At 36.1% G+C, this 27,824-nt stretch overlaps 1 protein-coding gene across 2 annotated transcripts; it reads left to right on the forward strand.

Moving 5' to 3' along the window:
• On the forward strand, positions 1-27,661 carry lman2 (lectin, mannose-binding 2). 2 transcript variants are annotated; one of them, XM_039773938.1, is made up of 8 exons: positions 1-229; positions 10,761-10,879; positions 11,528-11,645; positions 14,207-14,289; positions 20,240-20,401; positions 20,643-20,757; positions 21,391-21,510; positions 24,822-27,661. In XM_039773938.1, the coding sequence occupies exons 1-8, from the start codon at positions 31-33 to the stop codon at positions 24,980-24,982; spliced, it is 1,077 nt and encodes a 358-aa protein (XP_039629872.1). In that variant the 5' UTR covers positions 1-30; the 3' UTR covers positions 24,983-27,661. The 2 variants fall into 2 exon arrangements, with proteins under 2 accessions (XP_039629872.1, XP_039629873.1); XM_039773939.1 differs by lacking the exon at positions 14,207-14,289 and adding an exon at positions 14,340-14,419 and having other exon boundaries at positions 5-229.
• Positions 27,662-27,824: the final 163 nt, after the last annotated feature.

Consider the following 27,824-nt stretch of genomic DNA (forward strand, 5'->3'; position numbering starts at 1 on the left):
AAGTCTGCAGTTTTTTTTTAAGCTGGCAAGATGGCGTTAGGACGGGACGGGAAAGTGATTTCATTGCTGGTCTGTGGTGTTCAGATAGGCAAAAGTAACGTTATGCTCAGAGCTTTTAGTCTTCTCTTTATGTTGGCATGTCTTTGTCACCGTGGTGCACTAGCAGATATTACGGATGGTAACAGCGAACATCTGAAACGAGAGCACTCACTTATAAAACCCTACCAGGGTGAGTAACTTAACTTTTTCATCAAGTGTTTTTTTGTTTTAAAAGTTTATGCTTAATCCTTTCATTATCCTAGATGTGTGTATTATAGTGAGATTTGGAATTTACCTCATTTAAGTTACTTTTTCCAGTCATGTTGTGAATGTCGTCGAATTAAGTTGCGTTCTTTTACGGAAAAGTTTAATATGAACTCGCGTCATAAACTGTTCCAGAATGTCATGTCTCGGTAGAGTGATTGTAAATTTAAAGTTTCTGTTTGACTAGCCTAATTTATAATACTGTATATGATCTTTATACATTCTTGTCCAGAAATAAACGATTTGCCGATTGTGTGTAGCTTTTGGATTTTGTGAAAGCAACGGTCGATAGCTGTATTTGAGTATCATGGGTAATTGTGGACAAGAGCCATGTCAGCTTCACAATTATTGTATCTGTCAGAGAGCACTGACTATGCAGGAAGCCGGACCTTGGCTTTCAATTTCTTTTGTTGGTTGAGTATGATTGGTTGTTACTGGGGTAAGAAGCGTTGAGCGCGCAGAACAGCTGCCTACGGCGTACCTAGCATACCCATGCGTACAGCCAGACAGGTCGATTTCGCAATTTGCTCTGGAAATGAGATGGCTGTTACCGATCAGAGCTGCTGGTGACTTAGAAATCGTTGGTAGGCGTTTTTATATACTGATAAACCTAAAAATGCAGTTAATAAATAAGCTATTAAATAATCAGCTTAATTAAATTTAAACTCTTTTTTTTGATCTAATGCTCAGACCACGCAGAATGTAATCGGAAAATACGAAATGCATCGTGTTACAATCAACAGCGTCTTACAACAGGTATTGAGGTAGATATTGAACAAAACCGCATGCGCAAGTAAATGGTTAGTGTATGTAGATCTATATTTTTGAAGAAGTTAAGAAGCACATGATCATGATGAGTTTTGCAGAGAAAACGTTGCAAGAGTCCAGTGCTATTCTTGGTAGAGATGGATGAGATAACTGGAGTCTGTGCTGTAAGTGATCTTGTGTCTGACAGTCGGCCCTAAAGCGGACTCTGCAGGTGAATACAGCAGAATGGGGAAACGCTCAAAGTTGAACGCAAGAAAGACAGTGTTGACAAATGGAGAGGCAGGAGCAGGAACCACATTAGAGCATGCGCATATAGAGCAGAGGTTCTCAACCTTTTTTCCTCCGAGGTCCCTCATTGTACCATGTGAATATAACAGGGGCCGTGATATTTACCCTCAGCCTTTTGCTGTAGTCATGACAAAGGTGCTTGTTTTTGAACTTAACAAATTCATATTTGCTGCTAGTGTTATTACACGACCTGTATTTTTAAAGAAGAAAACAAAATTAAGAAGCCATTTCAAAACTTCAGTTTTTTTATAAAATAAGAGGTTTTTTTTTTTTGTTTTTTTTTTAACTAGTGCCTAAATTTCTTAAACATAACATAAAATGGGTTGGCTTTTTTGAGATAAACAGTTACCAATCATTACCAAAATACAGAATTTGTCAAAACAGATTTTTCTTTTTACTATTCAATTGGCTTAAATATCATTTGCTATATATTTCTGAAAATATTTTAAATAAAAAAAGCTAATGTCATTTTTATAATGCAGAATTGGTTGTTTCAGACTTTTTTCACAACTTAATTACAGGAGCTAATTAATAGCTAATTCGCAGTGGAGAAGTAGTGTGTTAAAGAAGTTATGAAAAAGAAAAGAAAACATTTTAAAAATAACGTAACATGATTGTCAATGTAATTGTTTTGTCACTGTTATGAGTGTTGCTGTCATATATATGACACACACACGCATATAAACATATATACATACATATCTACATATACACACATACATACATACATACATACACACAAACAAACAAACACACACATATATATATATATATATATATATATATATATATATATATATATATAAATAAAATATACACACAGACACACCCACACCAAGCACACAGAATCGCCAATCCACCTAACCTACATGTCTTTGGACTGTGGAAGGAAACCAGAGCGCAGACTCTGGGAGAACATGCAAACTCCACGCAGTGAGGGCCCAGGTCTCCTAACTGCGAGGCAGCAGTGCTACCACTGCGCCACCGTACCGCCCATACATACATACATGCATACACACATATATATATACACACACACACATACACACACACACATATGGCAAAATCCCCAAGCTTTGCAGCGGCAAAGTACTGCTTTTAAATTTTAATTAAGAAGAAAAGTAAACCTTTTTAAACTGATGGAAAGTATACCAATAATTATTTGTTAAGGATCTCTTTTTATAACACGTTGTCAGTTCAGCCCTCCGGTTGTAATATGACCAAGCTGTGCACTGAGATTACTTTTGAGAATGCAACGTATAGCTGTCCAGGAGAAAAGCAATCTTGCCTTAAATCAATGGCAACCTTTTGTAGGTTCTGTCCCTGAGACTTATTAATTGTCATCGTGAAGCAGAGCCTAACTGGAAATTTGAGGCATTCAAATTGAAATGGGAGATCAAAGGGTATAACGGGGATGCGAGGAATACAAACTCTCTACCCTGAGCAACTGCCAGTAAAAATAGTTGCCTCAATTATGTTCTTTTACAGACACGTGACCTGAAGTCTCGTGCTGTTACAGAGTCTCGGTGGCTGTAAGGTTTTCAGTAACATTATTGGTGTCCCAACCCTCAAAATTAGATTATGCTCAGTAGTGCCTGGAGGATTCATAGTTTGGTGTGTATTAACTTGTGACTTTTTCTGTGAGTATTTGGTGACAGCATCACGAAGTTGCTTCCGCAAGACCGCGTTAGCTGCGGAGCTCAGCTCAGAGCGAAATGAAGTGAATGAAATGAGGTGAATGGGAGGGGAGATGATGACGTGACTCCCCCACCCACCTTAACTGTCAATCCCTCTACAAACAGTCTCTCAGATTGTGATGTCCACGGCTTTATTTAATGCTAGCTCAGACCTGGCACTTAAAAGTTTCTCGCACACTTTTGCTGAGTTTGTGCCAAACACTATTCTATCCCTGACGATCTCAACTCTCCTTTATATAAATCAGTAAAGGAGAGAGGACTAAACACTATAGAAAAAGAACAGTAAGAACGTGTCGGGTGCGGCGCTCAGCTCGGAGCGAAATGAAGTGAATGAAATGAGGTGAATGGGAGGGGAGATGATGTGACTCCCCCACCCACCTTAACTGTCATTCCCCCCACAAACACAGTCTCTCGGAATTAAGCACAGTCCTTCACCAGCAATTTTTAACTTAGTTATAAAGTGATCAAAACTCTCGTTTATACCCTGTGTCTTAATTAAACTTGTATCCCGCGAATATCGCGTTCGTCGTGGGCAAGGCAAACGCCAGCGGCAGCCTGTCTATGAACTTAATTTAAACTTTAGGATTACACCATGCTTTGTTTCTGAAGTAGCTGCACTCATGAATATGCATGTATGTGTCACTCACTTCATATTCTTTTTCCTACATTCTCAATTATGTAATGCGTGTTTTTGAACAGGTTTGATTCATCGAAGTGATCACTTGTACTGCGTTCACAGTCAGTTCACGTGAGCCGCTCTCTTGTGTGATCTTGCGATGTCCACGGCTTTATTTAATGTTAGCTAAGACCCGGCACTTAAAAGTTTCTCGCTACAGTAATTTTAACTCCGTTACAAAGTGATCCAAAGTCTCGTTTATACCTCGTGTCTTCTCATTAAAATTGTATCTTGCGAATATCGTATTCTTCTTAGGCATGACAAACCGCAGCGGGAGCGTGTCTATAAACTTAATTTAAACTTACGGTTTACACCGTGCTTTGTTTCCGCAGTAGCTGCGCTTCTGAATATGCTTGAATGCGTCACTCGCTTGATATTCTTTTGCTGCTTTCTCAATTGTGTAATGTGTTTTTTCTTCAGCGTTCTTTGGAGCTCTTCCTTGTTCTCCACAATCTTCACAGTCAATTCACGTGATTACGTGGGAGGCGTGATGATGCGAGACGCAACTCCGCCTCCCACATCCACCGAGCTGCAGTCTATTACAGTATATGGACGAAAATAGGTTTCAGTTATGACCGTTATGACCGTTACGTGTACAATTTTGAAATGAAACCTGCCCAACTTTTGTAAGTAAGCTGTAAGGAATGAGCCTGCCAAATTTCAGCCTTCTACCTACACGGGAAGTTGGAGAATTAGTGATCAGTCAGTCAGTCAGTCAGTCAGTCAGTCAGTCAGTGCTTTGCCTTTTATTAGTATAGATAATAATACATTTTATTTATATAGCACCTTTCCCATGCTCAAGGTGCTTCACAGAGTCTTAAAATAAACAGCAGGGTATATGTAACATTGGATATTCTCGATTCAGTACTGGACCATTTTCATTAACACGAGTGGAAATTCAAACGCTGCATCTCTGTGTTCAACAATCAGTTCAGTGGAAAATACAAAAGCACCATGTAGGGATGTGACAAGTTGGTGAACCCACCTTTAAAATTGAGTGCAGTGGGAGCAGGGGTGTGCGTTGCACTACATCTCCTTCATAAATCTGTCATGCGTTTAACATCATTCTAAAATGGAAAATTTTATGATGGTGTGGAATGTAATTTTATTTTTTTCTTTTGCAGTCTCCTTTCCATTTTAACTACATGCTAGTAACTAGTGCATTGTGCTGTAAAGATAAATGTAAGCATACACAAAGTGTTTTTTAATGTCAGTTGAAAATGTGATCTTTCTTAAATTACATATGGATACAAGCTGTATATGAAGCTAAAGTTAAAGGGGGTCTTTGAGAAAACTGACAGCCTTTGCACTCTGTATGTGGCATAGTGAAGTGACACCTTTATGAGTAAACAGAAGGTAGACACGCGAGTCAAAGAATGTGTTTAACCAAGGAAAGATTTGTTTTATTATGGTGGGAGATTCAAAGCAACAGAGAAGTAAGAGTGGTGCAGGAAAGAAATAAAGCCTTACTGTTCTGGTCATGGGGGACACATTATCTGAAGTGGACTGCTGTTGTCAGTTCCCCTTAATGGGACTGTTTGTTCCACAATGCATTCATAGGATGCCTCCTGTGTTATTCTGTCTGGAAGATCTCCTCCCTTTGTGTCTGTGCCATCTACAGACTCTTCAGCTTACAATCCTCATTTGCACAGCTGGCAAGCACCTTTGTCAGCTAGTGTTCTCTCTGTCATAGCCCTGTTCCATTGCTGCACCGATTTGTACAGATAGGGGTGCACATGTGATAATGTACCCTAATCGATACAGTAAGTTGGATATTCATGAAGCAATCTGTTTTTGGGTTGAATAGGTTTTATGCCTATGCTGTATGTCGATCTTTAATGATCTGCTTATTTTGTTTTGTTAAATTATCATTTTCAGTCACCTAGCGGCCCCCCTGGAAGTTTATGATGGACTCCTTTCTTTTTTTTCTTTTTTTATAACCACTAATATGGAGAAACAAATGAAATGCTAGATGTAAGCACATGTCAAATATAATGGTATAAGAGAAGCAGATACTGTAGGTGTCGAGCACTTTTTGTCCCCAGGGTGAAATTTGTTATACAAGCTCCTTAAATAAATAAATATATATACACATACATACATACACACACACACACACACAATGGTCTGAACACATGCCAGAATAATTATGAGAAAGATAGGGGGTTAAAAGTGCATCATATACCTGAGCCTGTTTGGTGTTTTTATTTTTTTTAAATCAGCTTGTTTATTCAGTACCTTATGTACCTGATCTTGTAGTAATCTTCTTGTAGTCTTCTTGTTTGTCTTTCAGCTGCTCCCATTAGGGTTTGCCACAGCCAATCATCTGTTTCATATTTTCCTGCACTCTGCATCTTGCTTTGTCACACCTACCAACTGTATGTCCACTCTCACCACATCCATAAACCTCCTCTTAGGCCTTCCTCTTGTTCTCTTCCCTGGCAACTCTATCCTTCGCATCCTCTTCCCAATATACTCCGCATCTCTCCTCTGCACATATCCAAACCAGCGCAATCTTGCCTCTCTGACTTTGTCTCCAAACCGTCCGACCGGAGCAGACCCTCAAATGTACTCATTTCTAATCCTGTCCATCCTCATCACACCCAGTGCAAATCTTAACATTTTTAACCCTGCCACCTCCAGCTCTGTCTCCTCCTTTCTGGTCAGTGCCACCGTCTCCATCCCATATGACATAACTCGTCTCACTACCGTCTTGTAGGCCTTCCCTTTCCCTCTTGCTGATACCCGTCTGTCACAAATTACTCCTGAAACTCTTCTTCACCCACTCCACACTCCCTGTTACTCTGTACTGTTGATCCCAATTATTTAAACTATTCTATCTTCGCCAGCTCTACTCCCTGCATTTTTACCATTCATCTGACATCCCTCTCATTCACACACATGTATTCTGTCTTGGTCCTACTGACCTTCATCCTTCTCCTGTCTAGATAATATCTCCACCTATCCAGGGTGGTCTCCTCCTGTTGCCCTCTCTCGCTACAGATCACAATGTCAAATTCAAAGCCAACTTTATTGTCATCTCAACCAAATGCAACTTTACAGATAGATGGAATTGCGAAGCTCAGGGTCCACAGTGTAACAACATGAAGTGCAAATAATAAATTAAAAATAGAATTAAAATTACAAACAAGACGAGACATTGTGCAAAGACGAGACAAAAGGAGTAGCAGCAATATTGACGCATAGTAAGCAATATGAACATTGATGCAATGTATGGTATTTACCATCTATAAACATAAATATAGTTTATGTTATACTTCTCAAAGTACTCTTTCCATCTGTTCAGCACCCTCTCCTCACTTGTGAGTATGTTTCCATCATTATCCTTTGTGCTCCTCTTTCCCAGTATGGGTAAATTTAGAAGTCCACAATAGGTTTATGCAATGTATAAGTACTGAATAAGTAACACAAAAAAAAACAATTTTAAAAATGGTAAAGTACCTGCATTTCTTTAATTTCTTGTCAGGAGATGAGTAGTTTTCAAATTCCTTGTGGTCAGTCATTTATTAGTAATTTTGGAACATCAAGGGGGAAATGAGCCCTTCATTTGTTAATTTGAATATATGTACAGTATATTCAATTCACCAAGTGGGGCAACGGAATGTATATATTAATGTAAAATGCAGACCACTTAAACAAAAGAAGTGACACATCCCCCCAAACCCCACCCCCAGCTCTTGTTAATCACTTGTGGAGTGCTGCAGAACAGTCCACAGGGTGGTGGAATGACGCAGCTATAAGACAGGGGTTTGGAAGGAGTTATCTGTTACTTCTGAACTGTTTTGGTAATTGTGCGGAGATCTGAAAACTGATATCGATAACGAACAGAGTCAACATTTTAGTACTGATCCAACACTAATCTGTAAAGAATGGCTTTTCAAAAATGTGGGGAAGCTTTGCTGTTTGATACTGTTCATGAGTATGGAAGAAAGATGTAACTAGATAGTGGGCAGAGGGGTTAACTGTGTAATATCTGCATCAGGGCTTTATCCCATTTGTGACTTCTAAAGGATCCCTTTTGGCATTGGGGAAAAATGTTATTAAAATAATATGGTGACTCATGGAAGTAGAACATTAAAATAAAGATGGAAAGTATTGGGTTAAGTACGAGAAGTTTGAGATGCACCGTTTTATTGTGGAAGAGAAAGAGAAGTTCCAAGTTGAGTGAAAGGACTGGTGTACAGGTAATAAGACATGAGCTCAATCTGGCCGAGGTGATTGGGTATATGGAGCAAATGGCTGAGGTGTGTTTATTTGGAATGTAAATGACCAAGGCCAACTGAGATATTGATAATAATTAGGACGCAAAAGCTGATGGTTGACTTAAAGGAATACTCCACCCAAAGGAAGGCAGCAGGTCCAGACGGCACTCCAGAATGTGTTTTTAAGATCTCTGCAAATGAGCATCAGCCAGTGTATGAAGCAATATTTTATCTGTCTATAACCCAGTTGTCCCAGTGCCTAAGAAATTAAGTACTACCTGTCTGACTGACTCATTGCACTAATGCACATAGCAATGAAGATTTTCAAGAAACTAGTCAAGAATTACATAACCTCTTTGATGCCAAAAGAAGTAGATCCATTACAGTTCACACTTCACCCCACTAAATCCACACGTGGTGCTGTCACTGTAATTCTACTGGCCTACCTGGACAATAAGAATGGGAATTGTGTGCAAATGCTATTTATAGATTATAGTTTAGCAGTCACCCCTTCTGAGCTTCTAACCAAGTTCGGGGACCGGGATCCAAACACTTTTCAAAATTGGTCCATGTGAGTGGCCACACTTCATTATCCCTCACTCTCAACAGAGGCACTTCACAGTACTGTATATCCCCAACGCATATGATTGCATTATGCATGTGATTCTAACATCAATGTCAAGATTGCTAACAACAATTACCAGGCTTATGGCATGATGTGCAGCTACATGAAGTTAATACTCTTATTATTTGTTAGTTATTGCATACTTTTATAATTTTAATATAATGCATACTATTGCTGATATTTAACAATGATTTTTATTGATATTTATAAATCTTGTCCTATTTGAATTCTACTTAATGCACAGTCTGAGTTTAGCAACTAAGTATTTCACTACATATTGTACTGTGTATACTGTATATCTTGCTATTCTTAGTAGAAACTGAAAAGTTAAATGGAGTATGTGCTGTAAGTGAGCCCAGCCCTAAAGCAGACACTGGAGGAGAATACAGTAAAATGGAAAGCCGATAGTGGAAGCAAAACACCAAAAGCTGAATACAAGAAAGACCGAGTTGACAGATGGAGGGAAAGGAGAAGAAACCATATCAGAGTTGAGAACATGTGTGTGTGTGTGTATAGAAGAGCTCTAAGGTAATGAAATACTGCATCTTAGTACACACTGTGAAATAGCAAGCTGTGTTTTTTGCCTTCTAGATCTGGTTCAATCGGCTACAGTGAAAACACACTTTTATAAAAAGAGCAGTTCAAGTGAAGGATCAATTACAACTTTGCACAAGTCTGATATCTCACTTTAGAAAGAATCTTTATTTGTGATTGATTGCAAGATACAATTGGCTTTAACCTGTTTTGAGATGCTTACCTCTTGAACTGCCTCGTCCACCCTGACCATCTACAAGGGGCAATTGTTTGACTTTTTTCTTTTGTTTTTATTCCACAACTTTAAGAATAAAGAGTGATTTTTTTATTTAAGTGTTTGTTTTATTTGTACAAATCTGAATATGGATGCAAATGGTGGTGGTTTATTTAAAGAAATACTCCACTCACAATTATACATTTTATATCTGTTACTTATTTCAATATTTTTTATTGTGATGCAAGACAAAAATTTGTAACCTGATGTTTAAACAAAGAACAGATAGAACAAAATTTCTCATATGATCACCTTCGGTGGGTGCCCAAATTTAGCAACGAACAATATAAAACATCCATGAAAAAATTTGAAATTACTCTTGTCACATAATCCAGATGTCATATGTCATATATCCAGTCATATGCTCGCAATAGGCCATACACATGCATTTTTGCTAAAATATTGTTATAGGAATCATGAGATGCACTCGGGACAATGAGTATCAGGAGTAATGGCACATTCACTGTCTGTTAGGAATGCACCAATAGTGCCTAAAAAAAAAAAAAAGTAAATTGGTAACTGTGAATGGGACAGAAACAGCATATTTTAATGAAAAACCTAAAAAGATCACTACAAACAGGGTAAGAGATGCACTCAATTGAGAATATTCCTTTAGGAATGTTTCTTGCCAAGAAATTCAAGATGGGAGCAAAGAATCAAGTACTGTAATTCCAAATAATACCCTGTAAACCGGTGGTTGTGGCTTTTAAATTGTATTACTTTTAAGGTATAACTAGATCAAAATAAAATTTTGTATGAACTAAGATGTATGTATTTGCCCATTGTCTGAGAAAAATACCAGTTACACGTATTTTTATTTTTTCATTTTTCTCTTCTTGTATTTGCTATTGTACTATAGGTAAGGTGCAACTATGGCTTAGCCAGTAAGGGGCTTGATAATTGCACTCGAGCAGCTTCATTCTCATACATTCTACTTGCAAACTTTGTTCCTATGATATTATCTGGATTGTGTGTTAATTGAAACATTCGTCAATAAAATAAAGGCTATAATAATTTATACATTTTTGTATTTTGTCACTTACCTAATCGTTTGTTCATACAAATGTATCCATACCTTGCTTTTCAGTATTTCTACTGTATCTGTCCATGTACTGGACCTATTTCTCTATGTGGGTTTTTGAGCTATTTATTTCCTTTTTCATTCTGATGCTCAAGATGTATTTTTTGAAAATTTAATTGGCTTGTCTAATTTTATTTGTGCTTTTTGTTTTGTTGAGAGAAAATTATCAAAATTTTATTTAATCGTAACAATGAGAAATGTCAGTGTAACTTTTGACTAAAATAATATTGTGAATCCTTTTTATTATTATTATCATTATTATTATTATTATTATTATTGTAAATTCCATAGGAGTCGGAACAAGTTCAACACCTCTTTGGGATTTTAGTGGCAACACGCTTCTAACTAGCCAGTATGTCCGTCTCACGCCAGATGAGAGGAGTAAGCAAGGCTCTATTTGGAATAGAGTGGTAAGTAGAGCATTTTGTGCAGTGTTGAAATTTTGCTAATTTGGCATTTCTTTAGATGTTACTGTTTATAGAGTAAGCTATGTTTAAAGTATACATCTTTTGGCCTTTCTTTTCAATGTTGGTATAATCTAAATAGTTGTTAAATTATTTTTTTTCCAAAAAAAATTCTGTAAATGAATTATAACACACTAATCCTTTAGCTGTGAACTGTCATTTTTGTGTAGTTTTTAGTGCTGCTGCTACCTTAACTTCAGTATCCTAGGTTCAGGTCACATCTTGGCCAATAGCTCTGTGAATTTTGTACTTTCTTCTTGTGTCTGAGTGTGCCCCCATAGGGAATACAAGTTTCATATCCCATTTTAAAGATATGTTGGATAAGCTGGTTGGTGATTATAAATTTGCCCAGTCTTTGTGAGAATACCCCCTGATACATTTGCGCTCCATCCAGGATATATTTCCTAATTGTGCCTGCCACTGGAGAGGTAACACCCTTGTACCCAATACTGGAAAAGTAAGGTTTAAAAATGACTGCATAAAATGAGTGAGTTTGTTTTTGAGACTTTTTATTGTGGTTCTGCTGCAGTCATTCAGTGTTGGCTTCTGGCTTTACTTTAACCAAGTTAGCTCTTTCCCTCTGCTTATTTTCAGCCATGTTTTCTAAAGGACTGGGAGTTACATGTTCAGTTTAAAGTTCATGGATCTGGAAAAAAGAATTTGCATGGAGATGGCATTGGCATTTGGTACACAAAAGAAAGACTTCATCATGGTATAGTTATATTTCTTTTGGTTACTTTAGAAAGAATGTTCTAAAGATATATAAACTCTTCTTCATATGAAAATTTCATTTCTTAATTAACATGGATTAATTGATCAATTAGTGAAACTGATTATTGATTCATGTATTGTCATTGGAAGTAAGTGTGCAAAATTTCAAGTCATTTCGGACAATAGGAAGTGGGTTAAATATCCATTACAAGATTTGAACCAGACAACAAACAGGTGAAGTTAAAATGAGTGTTGTAAAATATAACAAAATGCCTTATTTTTGTGACGTGTACTGATGAGTATTGCTGGCACTAGTTTTCTAAAAATTGCCTTCAATGGAATAATTTGTGATTTGAATGATTTAATGTGAAACCTCTGAAATTTTCATTTGCTAACTTTGTTTCTCTTTATCATTTATAATGTGGGCAATATGGTGGTGCAGATATTAGTAGTGCTGCCATCCCCGTGCCATAGGAACAAATCCCATACCTGTTCATTATCTGGGCAATGTTTGCTTGCATGAACTGAACTCCCTGTAATCATCTGCATGCTAATTGGCTAATTAGTGATTCTACATTGACCCAGTTTGAGTGTGGTTGTGTGCTTGAGTGGGCCTGGGCTTGTTTATGCTTTGACCCAGTGCTGCCAGCAGAGGTTTTAGCCCTGCCCACACACTATGACATTGGAGTGGATTTTGTCAGGTTTGAAGATGCTATTTATAATCTTTATCTACTACATCATTTGGAAAACATAACTATATTGTATCTTGAACAAAAAGCATATTACTGGTACTTAAAATTATAAAAGGCCACTTAATATAAATGAGTTAATTTGGACACTAAACCATTTGGTGATATTGAAGATTCTCTTTTATTTAAATGCATTTAGAGAAAAGTAAAGCCAAATGACACCTTTTATTGGCTAACTAAAAAGATTACAATATGCAAGCTTTCAATTACATCTTCTCTTCTGTATCTATATGCTTCCCGTTGGCCATATTATTCATAGCCATGGACTGGGTTATCATCTTTTTTGCAGATGACACTCAACTCTACTTCAGTGTTAGAAGTGGAATTTCATCAGAGCTTTCTCAGCTCACAACCTGCCTCAGTGAAATTAAAACCTGGATGGAGCAGAACTCTTTAAAATTAAATTGCAACAAAACTGAACTCCTGCAAATTGGGACTAAAATGCAACTTAATAAAATGAGCTCCTTCCCAGTCCATCTTGGCGGTGATCTCATCAGACCTGCCTCTATTGCAAAGAATCTTGGTGCCATTTTTGATTCCTCCCTCTCTTATTCCGCCCACATAAATCACATTAAGAAACTTTCTTACTTTCATCTCCGTAACATATCCCGTGTTCGCTTCTTCCTCTCCTTTTCTAATGCTGAGAAACTTGTCCATGCTTTTATCACATCCCGCATTGATTATTGTAACTCGCTGCTGGCAGGTGCCCCTTCTAATCTTATATCACAGCTCCAGCTTATTCAAAACTCGGCTGCAAGAGTCCTCACTCAAACCAACAGCAGCGAGCACATAACACCCATCCTTTTCTGTCTTCACTGGCTCCCTGTGTCTTACAGAATCGAATATAAAGCCCTACTAATAACCTACAAAGCCTTAAATAACCTCGCACCAAACTACATCAGTGACCTTCTCCATCACTATGTGCTTGCCTGCCCGCCCACTAAAGTCCTCTGATTCTTGCAATCTTGTTGTGCCCCACACTAATCTACACTCCATGGGTGACAGGGCCTTCTTCAGCTGTATAGCGCCCAGACTCTGGAATGACCTACCGAAATTAATCAGGTCCGCTGAATTCTTTTAAAAAACAACTCAAAACTCGTCTGTTCAGGAAGGCTTTTAGCTCTAGTTGACTTTACTATCCTTCTCTTAGTTTACCTCTCTGTCAAGATGCTCATGTAACCTGTATGTGTGTATTAGACCATCAGTTATGTTGTCTGTTAGGCTTCTCTCTGAATTTACTGTCTTAATCTTCTTTATTTGTTTGGTTTGTACAATGTTATATACTGTATACCTTGCCGTTTTTTTCTTATTCTGTAAGTGCCTTGAGCATGGGGAAGGTGCTATATAAATAAAATGTATTATTATTATCTTGCCTGAAGAAGGGGCCTGAGTTACCTCGAAAGCTTGCATATTGTAATCTTTTTAGTTAGCCAATACAAGGTGTCATTTTGCTTGACTTTTCACTACATCCATAAATAATGACTAACATGGTACAACACCCTAGTACTTTAAATGCATTGGAATTTTCAGAAAACAAACATAGGTCACTGTTCAAAGTAAATTTAAACAAGAAAGTGCCACAATAGTAGTACACTCCTTTTTAAAGAAAAGTAATACACCACTGAAATAAACCTGTAATATAAATTAAAAACGGGAATTTGCCTGTGAGCACAGTTATTAAAAGCAAAAGTCTTAATACTTGAGATTTTGTAAGGCAGAAGTTGAGAACTGTTCTTTTTGTGATTGGATGTTAGTAGCTAAAATAACTTTATTGTTAAACAGTTAATTAAAAAAATTATCTACCTTCATACAGGGTCGGTATTTGGGAATCAAGAGCAGTTCATTGGGCTGGGCGTGTTTGTGGACACCTTCCGCAATGATCTTCAAGGAATGGATGTAAGTTCTGTTGCATAGTTAATTTAATCATTCACCCTTTCTCTCCACAGGGCCGGTGTTTGGAAGCAAAGATAATTTTCATGGGTTGGCCATTTTTATAGACACATACCCAAATGATGAAGCTACTGACGTGAGTGATTAACACACTTTTTTTCCCCTTTTCTTTCTAGTAATTCTTTTCTGCTTGTGGTGGGTTGCTGATTGTTATGGGTTCAGATCCAACTCCAGAGAGAAACGGAAACTAAGGAAATATTTAAAATACACAGTTGTATACTGTATACATTATTTTTATATAGTACTCTCGTATGAAAGGTTAAGAATAGAATAAACAGCTTGTTTACGAGATCACATAGCTTAACTTTTTTTTTCTTTACATGTGAATGAGCATGCACTTCAGCATCTACTAGATTTGTCACTAGTATTTTACATCTTTAGTAGTTAATAGAACTGAGTTGGGCTGATTTTGTTTCCAGTTGGTGAGAAAGTCTGAAGCCAGTAATGCCTTTAAATGAATCCTTAGTTCAACAAATGCATTAAGTTTACCATGGATCTTTCCTATTTGGATCACTGGTTTGCTTTTATCCCTTTAGTTAGGGGCAGTCCTCTTGTTTCTAAAGGAGAAGACTTCATATTAGTAGACACAAGATGTGAATGATAAATGATATATTAGTACTGTACCATTCTCTGAACATTGGGCATTGTTTAAGGAAACAGTTGATCTGGCTGAATTACAGGAAATAGTCTTTTTTTTTTTAAACGATACAATAGGTACTAATGTTTTGGTGTACAAAGAAAACCTAGCATGACATGGTCTTATATCTATTCAATCATTCCAATACTTACAAGGTGGTATACATTCAGTATACATGGATATCAGTGCGTGTTGTAAAAAAGGATGGTTTTGTTTATAGTGATTAGAAAATAGTTAATTGAAACTCTTCCTTTTATCAGTAAAGTACATCTTCAATAAATATACTAGTTAGCTAAGAGAGAAGATTTTTTTTAATGAAGTTTGTAAATATTTTGGCTAATATAGTAAACTGACATATAAGGAAGAGATAAATTATAATCCAGAAAGAAATGTCTGTTATATGTGCTAATTATGACAAATTCAGTGATACTCTGTCTGCTACTGCCTGTAATATCTGACAGCTAATAAAAGCACATTTATGAAATGAGACATATATACAGTATACAGTATTTACAAAAACGGCTTTTCTGTCATTGGTTTTGGCTACCATCCTTGTAAGGTCTGAATTATGCTCAGTGGAATGTCCTACTTCCTCATTCTGCCTCTCATACACATCTTTCAGTAAGGTCAAAGGATTTTTTTTTTCTTCAATAAAAAAGCATAAAAGTAAAAATTAAGAGGTATATAGTTAGCAACTGCTAAAAGGTGTTAATTTAACATTGAAATGGCATCCACTGAGAACTGGAAATAGAATTGCATATAATGGCCAAAGTACAGATTACAGAAAAATGCTCCTCATAAAGTAAAGTTATCTGGGGATTAACATTTGAAGCTATGCAGAGAAGAAAGAGAAAAACAACTGAGCGTGTTTCCCTTTTATTGAAGAGTTTCTCCCGTCCCAACAGAGGAAGGGAACCTCTTCTGCATGTTATTGCACTGAGGTGGGTTTCCTTTGGGGGGCCCTCTCTTCTTTCTTGTAGTCCAGCAGTATGCACTTTAGTTTCCTTCCAAATATAACCCTTAAATGAAATGTACGACTCAAAGTAAAGGCTGTACACATGTATGTCATTTTAAATACTGATCCATATAGTTATCAAGCAGTGTTCGTCCTTAGTGCATGAGGGGCCTCTAGGCTTATTTATACAAACTAATTGTTCATCAGTTTCAGTTTCATTCTTTATCTTTAGACAGTTTTATGTAAACTTATCCTAAAGGTGCTTTCGCTAATACATTGTACTGCCTTTACAGATATTAATATTTCTGTGCAAACAACACTAATAAGTGCTACTGTAGCAGTCATGTGATAGACCCTGAAGCATCCATCTTATAGCTTGAATTCCAGTTCCTTATTAGGTGTCTTTGCTTATGGAGTGTTGTAGTTTTATACACCATAATCTGTGTTGCATACTGTTTGTATATATGTCTATGAATTATAACAGATACTAAGTACCGTATGCCAAGAATTCCTACATTATTAGATCATTATACTTTTTTTTATATGTTGTTTCAGATTTTTAGAATTGTTCCAAAATCTAGAATTTCATTCTGAACCCACTATCAAGGGTGTGTTTAATTTTATTTTTTGACGCTGTTCTTTAGCATGAATGCCTAACCCAGATGCTTATTTTTACTTCACAGAAAAAGGAAGATTTAAAGCCTGCTCCTTGCTTAAAATTAACAAGCTGTTTGAGACAGTACATTGTTTTGCTGAATATGTCTTAACCTCATTCTTAAGCTTAAATGCCTAACCCAGAAGCTTGTTTTTTTTACTTCACAGGAAAAAAGAAAATTAAATACTGCTCTTTGCTTAAAACTAACAAGGTGCTTATCCTATAGGGAAATAAATTGTTTTGTTCAATAAAGTGGTTGTATACTTTAATTTTCAGCATAGGTAAGGACATCATTTTTTGAGAGAGAGTGCTGAAATTTCCAAAACAAGAATTCTTTGTGATCAAGGTGGTAATGGCTGTTATGTTTTGATTGCACAAGTTAAATTTGTATTGATCATAATTGCAGTTTCACAATTAACATATTGAAGAAGTTGAAAGTTAACAATTAATGCTTTTTTTGAAGTCCGAACGGCCACCTTATCAAAGTCAAGCACTATTTAATACTCTAGTGACCCTGTGGTAGAAAAAAACGGTCTGAAGCAAAAGAAAATCTAAATGGGCAATGTAGATAGGGAAAATTATTTTAAAATTAAATTTGATGTTCTGTTTTGAAGGATCACCTCTAATCTCAGTGCTACACACTTTAATTTGACTGGATGATTCTATTCAGATGATGTGTTTTAAATAATTTTTAGATGCATTATGCAATAACAGTACAGATGCATTTAGCCATCTGAAGCTTAACTATAAAATACAGTGTGAAGAGTGGATTTTTAGTTACATTAGTGTTCACGATCCTGTTTTTGTTCATTATGGAAATTTTGGCCAAAAGCTGTTTAAGAATTGACACTGTATCTCTTCAGGAATCAAAGGTTATTGGATAAGAGTGTTTATTCTTATTCTTACTTGTTAAAGTGCAATTAAATAAATATAATGCCTATAATATGTTTAAGTATGGGGGTGTAATTTGTAATTACAGTTATCCATATTGTCAATACTAGTGGCCCTAATTTCAAGCATTGGCAACCATGCACAATAAGCACTATATTCATGTCATTGCTATTCATCTTGTATAGCATGATTAACTGAAGAAGTAAGCTACTCTCTTTAAACAGACATCTATATAAAAAGCAGTGATGGGAAAGTACTAAACATTATTTACATACATTATCAGAAATAATGTTTTTAATAAAATAAACAATAGACATTAGGGTTGTCACAGTACCAGAATTTCAAACTTCAATACAATACTAAGTACTGAAATTGCATATAATGCAACTCAATTAAAAATGTATTTAAATAAATTGCAATTCTGTACGCATTAAAATCTACATTGATGGAAACAAATAATTGAAATTTTTGATATTAAATACAAATACTTTAAGTAGTGCAATCTTTTGTGAAAGGTAACAGTAAAATTCTGTAAACAATAAGAAGTAAAGAAGTTAAAACCTGGTCAGCAGCAGCAGTTTTTATCAAAAAAAAAAAAATACTGTTACTGAGGTAGTACAGTGGAAAAAATTCATTTTTTTCCTCAGAATTCTACACACAACACCCCATAATGACAACGTGAAAAAAGTTTGAGGTTTTTGCAAGTTTTTTAAAAATAAAAAAACTGAGAAAGCACATGTACATAAGTATTCACAGCCTTTGCCATGAAGCTCAAAATTGAATTCTGAGGAAAAAAATGAATTTAATCCATTTTGAAATAAGGCTGTAACATAACAAAATGTGGAAAAAGTGATGCGATGTGAATACTTTCCAGATGTACTGTATATAAGCCGCCGGAGGAGTAATGCCACTGTTAATGCAATTGAGCATTGAAAAGTCATTATATAGTAATGCGATGAAATATAATTTTAAGATTGCCCATAATAAAAGTAGCAGTGTATGATCACACACTTCCCAGCGAGGTGTTAAAAATCAAGAATATGATAGAGCTCTAGTACTAAAGAGTGCTAAATGAACAACACAAAGATGTCCCAGTGGCAAAAATAATTGCAGACCCGTCTTCATGCATTAAATGTTTGGTTGACATTAAAAAATAAACAATAACCTGTAGAAAAAAATAAATGACACATTCCTAACATAACACTGTACCGCTTTATAAATATTAATATTTCCATGATTTAGGAATTAGATCATTCTTGAAATTCTTTGTGTTGACTCATGTGTCAGTCCTTCAAGTGTTTTGTTAAATTGGTTGTGTTAATCTAATTAGTTGGTTTTGCGCAGTAGCGAATCTTGCATATAGGCTGGCATGTATCTTGTGGGCTTCCGTCCCCATTTGCCATAAAGCTGAAGTATTTCCAGACACCACTCTGGCTGTCCACTTTGTCAGTTTAGCATGCTGGAGAAGGCACTGACAGGGCTGAAGTTGCCATCTCATTAACACCTGTGAGTGAGCTGAAATTGTGCTGTAACTCCAGCCATACTGATTGATAGCAAGCAAGGCTCAGCTGTCTAAAGCCAAAGAGAACTGGAAGTGCATTTGTAATATATCCTGTAGAACTGATACCATGAGAAATTAATATTGAAGTCATTTTAAAATGTCGATTATTTATTGTTACTTTGATAATTTTGACAACCTTAACAAACATATGCTGTAATAAGGCTGCTCACACTAAAGAAGAGGAAAACAAAATTACCAATTTACATCATTCTAGGAAAAGATGCACAATTTAAATTGGCAAACTAAATATCAGCCGCACTTTAGCCAATGGTCAGCCTAAGCCCTCCAAAACTTCTTTCAGTGCCACAGTACATACTTCGTTGTCATAACTGTATCATAATGATTAACATAATTTAAAATCATGTTTATTGTGTCTAGTAGAATACAAACCCACAGCTTTTTATTATATACCAGTAACGGCATGCTGCACGATAACGTGCAGTGAATACACTTGACTTGAGCATTCATAGTTTTCATCCTCTTTTTCTGTACGTTTAGCATTTCTTTGCTCAGAGGGTGATGTGATTGTTGCTTCCTGAGCAGCTCTTCTTTTCTCCACCCTAGTGGCCTGCTGCTTCTCTTCTTTTGTTGGCATCTTTTCGCATTTAAACTGATTAAGTTAGTTTTTGTGTTGCAATTACTTAGTACGTTTTTCTTGATTTTTTACTTAAGCGCCACAATCGGCCTTAAGAATGATTAAAGATATGAAGAGGTAGGGGAAGTGGCCGCGAAGGTGGTAGGGAATGAGAACGATGCATGTACACATGCACTGCACGTCCGCACTGCTGCAAGCTGCCAAGAGTTGATTCTAGAATAAAATTTAAATAAAAAGAGAATAAAAATTACCACTCCGAAAGCGGATAGTAGACGTCACGTAGTATATGTGTACCAAATTTCAGGTCAGTAGGTAAAACGGTTTGCAAGCTACTGGTGATTTAAAATCCTGGACAGATAAACGAACAGCCATGGTAGCGTATTATATAAGAAGATAGACAGTTTTAATGATTTATAATATGGTACACTTATTTTTATAGTCCTGTATTTTTTAAAACAAAGAAGAATTTAACAAATACAAGTCACTTATTGTATAAAGTTAACAGGGTGCATTCATTTTCTTCTCCTTTCTCAAGTTAAAAACTTAAAAAAAAAAAGTTCATAAATTTTGTTTTACATTTCTTTTTTCCACTCCTATAACAGCGTTCTTTCCCATATATTTCTACCATGGTGAATAATGGCTCTTTGACCTATGATCATGGGAAAGATGGACGTTTATCTGAGCTTGGAGGATGTTCTGCTGAGATCCGTAATAGAGACCACGACACGTATCTTGCCATTCGCTACTCCAAAGGAAGACTTACTGTAAGAATTCTGTCCATTTGAACTGAATAAGTGTTTTCTTGCCACAGTAGTAGCATTTTCAGCTAGTTTAAGAGAGAATACCTGAAGTCTCAATATTCTTGTAGTCTGTCTGACAGAGTAAAAGTAGCACAGCTATTTTTGGGGTTGTTTTATCATCTCTTTGAGCTAGTATAGTTATTTGACCACCATTGGTTTAAGTTGAGCATTAATATTTTGCTGCTATCTGTGGTCTTATGCTTAGGTAATGGTTGATGTAGAAGACCGTAATGAATGGAAGGAGTGCATTGATGTTTCAGGAGTTCGACTTCCTACTGGCTATTTCTTTGGGGCCTCAGCCGCCACAGGTGATCTTTCAGGTAAAACGTCCTATTTCAGAAAACATTGTTTTTGAACTTTCCAATGTGTTTTTGTTTTAGTATATTACATATCATAGGCAATTTTTTCCTTATTGTATTGTTTCCAGCAAACAGCAACTTCCTATTAAAAGCTTATCATACAATAAAAAAATTGCAAATACAGTGTGGCAAACAAATTTAAGAGGTGTGCCAAAAGCAGTTTATGGAGGGGTGTCTTTCCCACCCCACCCCACCCAAAATTTCTTTTAAAACAAACAATGGCAGTTTCATTTGAGTGCACATAATCTGAATATAGGTCCTTAAATCTGTGAGGACACATTCACTCCAGTGCAGACCAAGTGTTTACCACAAATGCCAGCAAGAAAGAGGAAATGGGGGGAACTGTTTGTAATGGATAATCAAAAATATTCTAGGGATCTGTCTCTCTCTTGAAATGTTATGATTAAGTGTAAAGCGTGTTTCCAGGATAATCTCCTATGGTATTTTTGTAAGCCAAAACTTTAGTATAATTCTGCCTATATTATGTAGATATGTAAATTTTATTGAAAATGTACATATCTTAAAAATCCTTTGGGTATATGCATTTAATTTTGTGCAGTTGTGCTAAAAATATTTTCCCCATCAACTCCTTAGACAATCATGATATTATCTCAATGAAGCTTTACCAGCTGATGGTGGAGCACACTCCTGAAGAGGAAAATGTAGACTGGACAAAAATAGAGCCAAGCGTTAGTCTGCTTAAGTCTCCAAAAGGTATGTATCAGTAAGTCAGTAATTGTAGCTTTCACAGGGGACACAACTACTAGGGCCATCACATTTTTATTAGGAAACACTGGCAACTTTACTTTGTTTCCACATACATATTCCTTATTTGTTGTTACTGTGAAAATATATTAGCAGCTAATTACTCTTGGTTAGAATGCTCTATTCTGAATTCTTAACTCCTCCTTGTCCACATTTATTGTACAGTTTCTCCCTTTTACCATGTAGTGATACCTAAAACTAATCGAAAATTACAAGTTCAGAAAATAGTTTTTGGTTTTTAACTTATTGCCCTGCCCAGCCTACATGTTTATAACTGCATATATACTAAATAAAACTGTATTTGTATTTGTGATATAACTGTATTTTATGTTAATATGAAAATGATATAAAATTATATAAAGTTTCCCAGCAGAACATTTCCCAGAGCATCACACTGCCGCTTTGAGCTTACAGTGTATCCTGCTGCCATCACTTTCTGAGATAAGTGATGCACACACATTCAACTGTTCACATAAAGTGAAAGTAAATGTGATTCATCAAACCTGACCACCACCTTCCATTGCTCCTTGGTCCAGTTCTGATGCTCACTGTACATGCTTTCAGCGGTGGACATGGGTTAGCGTGGCCGCTGCAATTGACTGGTCTGTCACTACGCTGCCCCATATGCAGCAAGCTGCAATGTACTATGTGTTTTGATACCTGTCTCTCAGGCCAGTGTTAAATATTTCAGCAGTATCTATTACAGTAGCTGTTTGCAATCAGACCAGACAGACGAGCCTTCACTACACACCTGTATCAGTGAGCAGTTGTCGTTCGTTGGACCACTTATTCTAGATACTAACCACTGCATAGTGGGAACACCCCATAAGACCTGACATTTTGGAGATGTTCTGAGCTAGTAATAAACATCTAGCCATCACAATATGGACTATGTCAAAGTCACTCAGAATCTTATGCCTGCCTATTTTTCCTGCTCCCAATACATCACCTGTAAGAACTGATTGTTCATTTGCTGCCTAACGTATCCCACCCCTTGATAACGGGTACCATTGTAATGAGGTAATCAATGTATGTATGTAATGTACAGTGAGTGTGCGCATTTGTGTAAAAAGTGTCATGCCGTTAAAGTCTGCAGTATGCACTTTAATCACGTCGGAATTGTCTGTCTGTCTAATTAAAAAATAAAAAAAAAACATCACCTCATTGTATATTACTAATTACATCTCATAACATTAAAACATGTGATCTATATCCATCCATACATAAATACCACTGACTCACTCATCACAAAATCTCCTGAACCATGAGGACTTGGGATTTGAAATTTGGAATGTAGGTTATCCTTGGGCCATAGGTGCTCGCTAAGAAACGGTTTTACAAATTTTGTGGTCCAAGTGCAAAATTTCGTATACTTTTTTAGACCCGTTTGTATATCTGTCCGCTTTTAACAAGAGAATTATTTAACGGATTTAGATCGGGTTTTTTCCTAAAATTTGCTTGAACATTCCAATGATTTTGCGACTTTCTCACCTTGCTAAGTATCATAGTTCGGTTGTGGTACCGATTTATTAGTGCAAATCTGAGAAAGATTCATCGAGCTATGTTGGTCGGGGATTATGGAGGTGGGGCCCTCCTCGCTCACATGTCTCCCTCGGGGTGCAACATTAACTTCGCTTAGTTAGCGAACAAGAGAACTACTTAACGGATTTGGATCTTTTTTTCTTTTTTCTTTCTATAATTTGTTTGAACATTCCAGTTGATTTTGCGACTTCTCTCTTTGCACTAAGAATCTTTGATTGCTTGTAGGACCGATATATTTGCGCTAATCCGAGACAGCAGGTGCTGGCTGAGGGGAGGGGGAAGAGTCACGTCAGGAGTAGAGAGCTAGCTGGGCCCCGCCTCGCTGTCCTGTTTCACTAATACGTGGCCAAAGCTGCGGGGGATGGCTAGCCATAAAATAAGTACATAAATCATGAAGTAATTACATAATGAATCACAAAAATAATGTTGAATCAACACAAACAAATAAAAAAAATGTAATGGCATAGCTTACATTTAAACAGTGAACCGAAACCTGAACTTTTAACAAAATAATACTTGGAACATGTACAATCTTAATTTGAACACCTTCCTAAAAAGCAAGATGAAAAAAAGGCAGTAAGAAAATGAGGCCAATGTATTATAAGCACCTACAAAAATAAAAAAAATGTGCCCAAGTAAAACTAAACAATCAAAACGACTGTTGACTTTGAACGCACTACTGAAGACTGATTTCATTGAAGGTATAAGCTTCTCCTGAAATGGCACACATTACACCTGAAAATACCATCCTCAATTGTTCACCATCATCAATGACTTGATAATTATACCCTACACACAAGTATTTTTTCAACTGGTATGCTGTGGAAATAATAACGAAGTGCCCCTGGGTCCTGACCTGAGAGAAACGCACTCCTCAGGTGGTCGAGTCCTGTCTGAGGAGGATGGGACTACTTGGAGAGGTCAACATAAAAGCAGCTCTGCAATCGCTGTAATTCAGACAAAGCACTTAGATAGCACTTAAGCAGCCAGGAGACGTGTATGGGGTCCATCTGCCTGGGTATGTGTTTTCCAGTGACCTCCGTGGAACTGAGGGACTGTGGGCATATTAGTTGCCTCTGACCCTGGGTCATTGGAGTGATGCAGAGTTAGGACCACTTGTATGAATGGACAAAGGGAAGAAGCAACTGGAAAATGGGTCCAAAGTGCTCACTAAGTGCTGTGTCTGTAAATGCCTCCCCTGCATCTGTGGTAGTATGTATAAATCAAGTAAATGAGCACCAATATGAGGCAATTGCTTTGTTGCCTGTACTGGATTTGACACTATTTTTTACACATTAAACTGACCACATTAATCATAAAAAAATTTAAAAAATTAACTTTCCCAGGCCATTTGTGTGTGTGTGTGTGTGTATAATCTAGCACTAACCTCTACAATATCATACCATCCCTCAATCAATCATACAGTCCTTTGTATTATCATCAACAATACACACCATCACAGGTTTCCTTATGGAGCGAACAGGATTATTACAATAATTATCAAATATGGAAAAATGTCTTGCCTGTCCATTTTAAAAGCCATAATTAACTTTGTAATATGTAGTTAGCTTGCGCTCTTGCATTTTTATAAGAAGCAATTAGTTTTTGCAATTTTTCAATTAATCTTAATCCATTTTACATAACAGAAGTTTTCTTTCCAGAATGAATATGCTTACATGCTGGTACACCTGAACTATTGTTTCACTGTTTTATTTCAGATAATATTGACGATCCCACAGGAAATTTTCGAAGTGCTCCTTTGACTGGCTGGAAGGTTTTCCTTTTACTTTTATGTGCTTTGTTGGGAATTGTAGTGTGCGCTGTTGTAGGTGCTGTTGTCTTCCAAAAGCGCCAAGAAAGGAACAAAAGATTTTACTAAGATAAACAGCACACATACACAAATTCAATGTGAATTTTAAATTGATTGTATTAAACTTCAGATGTTCATAATTGAAATGCTTGGAAGAGTGAATTGCTGTTAGATATCCCTAACAAAACTGTCATCAGCAAATTGACATCAGAAGTAGTAGGAAGTGAACTTGTAAGAAGAAGTAGACAAACTGCTTCCTGTTTTTTTTTTTTTGGGTTTTTTTGAACAAACTTTTCCCATTTTTGTAAAAGAACAAAAGATTTATTTTTAAGAAAGAAGTAACAAAGTTGCCATTTGTTTCAGGATTGTTTATAAGAATGTTATTTTTAGGTAATAAACTTTCAGAGTATTAAATAACATCTCCTTTCTTTGGTGCAGGTGATCAAATGCGTAGTTTTGTTAAATTAATTCTATTTATGTTTTCATATCTTTCATATTTTAATTGATTTTTCTTTCTGTGTTTAAATTCTAAATGTCTATGCACTGTATTGTTTTTGTTTACAATTACTATTTTTGAGTTTTGCATTGCTTTATTTTATGTAATGATTGAAAATGCCATATTCAAACAACCACAGATTTTATTTTTATGCATCCGAGTGCAAATTTTGTTTTTAATACAAAGTCTGTAAACTTCTAGTTGCAAAACGCAAATAAGAAGACAATTAAATAACAGAAGTAATCGAAAGGGTTACAGTTTGAAATCAAATCTGAATGCCTTGGAAATGTTTCATTTTCATGTTCAACCCATCGAAGCATGATTTTTAGCTGCATTTAGGCATTTAACACTTCCCAGGTGAACTTAGGAAAGACATTTGTATCAAGAGTCATAACTTCATTTTTTAAATATATATACTGGTATGAAGTGGAAAAGTCCAATTAATTGTTTTTCCCTAGGGTCTACAAAAAAAGAATTCTTACAACTTTATCTTATGTTACGAAAATTCCGTTTTTGGTATTTATTTGTAATACATGGATGCCCGCGACACAGAACTGTAAAATTAAAAAACAAATTTAAGTTGGTCATTTGCATTTGTGTATGTCATCAGTGGAATATAAACTAATGATCATTTTACTTGTTTAAGCTGCCCACCTCAGCAGCAATGGAGACAAAGATATATGTAGATAAAACCGTTTGTATAAAACATTTTTTTTTGTCTATAGCAGAGTGGATTTTGCTATCTTTTTGGAAAATAAAACCTGTGTATAAAACAATCCTTACCAGTGGGAATTTCCCACAGGGTGGCTGAAGCGAGACTAGGGTATTGTGGTTTTTAGATGAACAAAAGAAGACTGAGTTATTAAATAAATGTGACTATAAATCTATCATGGCTTATAGCCACTGAAGCTGGAAATAGAATACAGACCAATAAGACCCAGTGAATATTGCATTTTCTTAAACCTAATTTGTCAGTACTTTTCTAATTAGTGTGGTTTTCATGCATTGGAAACTTGTTTATAATTTTGCAGTCTAAAAGCCAAAACAGCAACAATTATGAGACTGTGTTTCTCCATTTTACATGCATTTAAGACCTTTGTACAATCTCTGCTACGTTTATTCTAAAAAAAAACACTATTTTCACAGGGCTCAGATACATTACCACACATATAGGGGAAAAAATGGAAAGTTGCTTGGAATTAACATAAGCCTTTCATCTAAAGTATGATATGTATGTTTGTTAATGTATTTCTTTATCCAGGCTAGTATATGTTTGCAGAGAGAGGGTTTGGGGCTTGACCTGGACAAAGCACAGTTTACGCTGCGTTCATGTGCTATTGGACAGTTAGAAGATACAAGTTTCCTTCTCAGAAATTCCACTTGAACGCCCTACAAACTTAGAGCTACGAGTTGGACCATTAAGATAAAACAAATCTACTCACATTCTCAAGTTGTGACCCCAAGTTGACCTTTCAACTTAGTCAGTTATATAAAATAAAAGTCCAGGCTGGTCATCTATAAGTACAGTTTTTTGTGGACAAATTGCTCTTGAAGCAAAGTAATAAACATTTAAAATGTTTAGTTTATCCCATATTTTCACAGAATAGAATACAGGGAAGATGAAGCGTCACAAGCCACAGCTTTAAAACTCAGATAATATGTGAACACCGCAGAAACCCTACAAGTCCAAAGTAGAGTAGTCACTTAACCTAACCAGCACATCTGGAGTGATATGAGTACAGTGATAGGGTTGAGGGTCAAATCCAGGATTCGGTACCTGTGAAGCAACAGTGCTAACCACTTCATGTTGTGTGGGATCTCAATGTATATAATAGAAAGCATTTCACTGAAATAAGAAATCATTGAATAGAGAACCGTCCATCCATATTTATTATTGTTTTAACTCTATAAATCATTTTAAGGTAAATTACAGTGTTCTTCAGGATATGGAAGTCCAAATATACTTGATGATATTTATGAATTTGGATTCATCTCAAAGACACAATGAGTATTTATTTTAGTCCAACTAGTGAGTGGAACCCATTGTATTTATCTTGTATTTACTGAGCAAAAATTGGCCACATGCAAGAAAAACACACTAGTACCTTGTCTATGGATCGCAATTGTAAAAACTGTCAATTTATTAAGGTGGATTTGAGCTGAAACGTGTGTATATGATATAATATCGCAGGTGGTGTTTACTGAAATGCTGTGAATGAATGAAACCTCTCAATAAATGCAGTTCTTAAGGGTTCTGTTTCCTTGTTTGCTGTTTTTATGGTCTTTAATATTTTTAACATTAATACAAACAATTGTAGTTTATTTCATTCACAGACTATATGTTATTAAAAAGCTAACAACAAGAATAGTCTTTTTTTGTTTGAAATTTTATTGTAATCATTCCATACAAATGAG

The sequence above is a fragment of the Polypterus senegalus genome, chromosome 13 (assembly GCF_016835505.1).
Source record: "Polypterus senegalus isolate Bchr_013 chromosome 13, ASM1683550v1, whole genome shotgun sequence".
Taxonomy (NCBI): domain Eukaryota; kingdom Metazoa; phylum Chordata; class Cladistia; order Polypteriformes; family Polypteridae; genus Polypterus; species Polypterus senegalus.

Bases quoted from the DNA above. Each gene is read 5' to 3' on its own strand.
- lman2 (XM_039773938.1), top strand. From the start codon at position 31: ATGGCGTTAGGACGGGACGGGAAAGTGATTTCATTGCTGGTCTGTGGT. The intron at 230-10,760 runs GTGAGTAACTTA...TAAATTCCATAG, and splicing joins ACTTATAAAACCCTACCAGG to GAGTCGGAACAAGTTCAACA. The intron at 10,880-11,527 runs GTAAGTAGAGCA...GCTTATTTTCAG, and splicing joins GCTCTATTTGGAATAGAGTG to CCATGTTTTCTAAAGGACTG.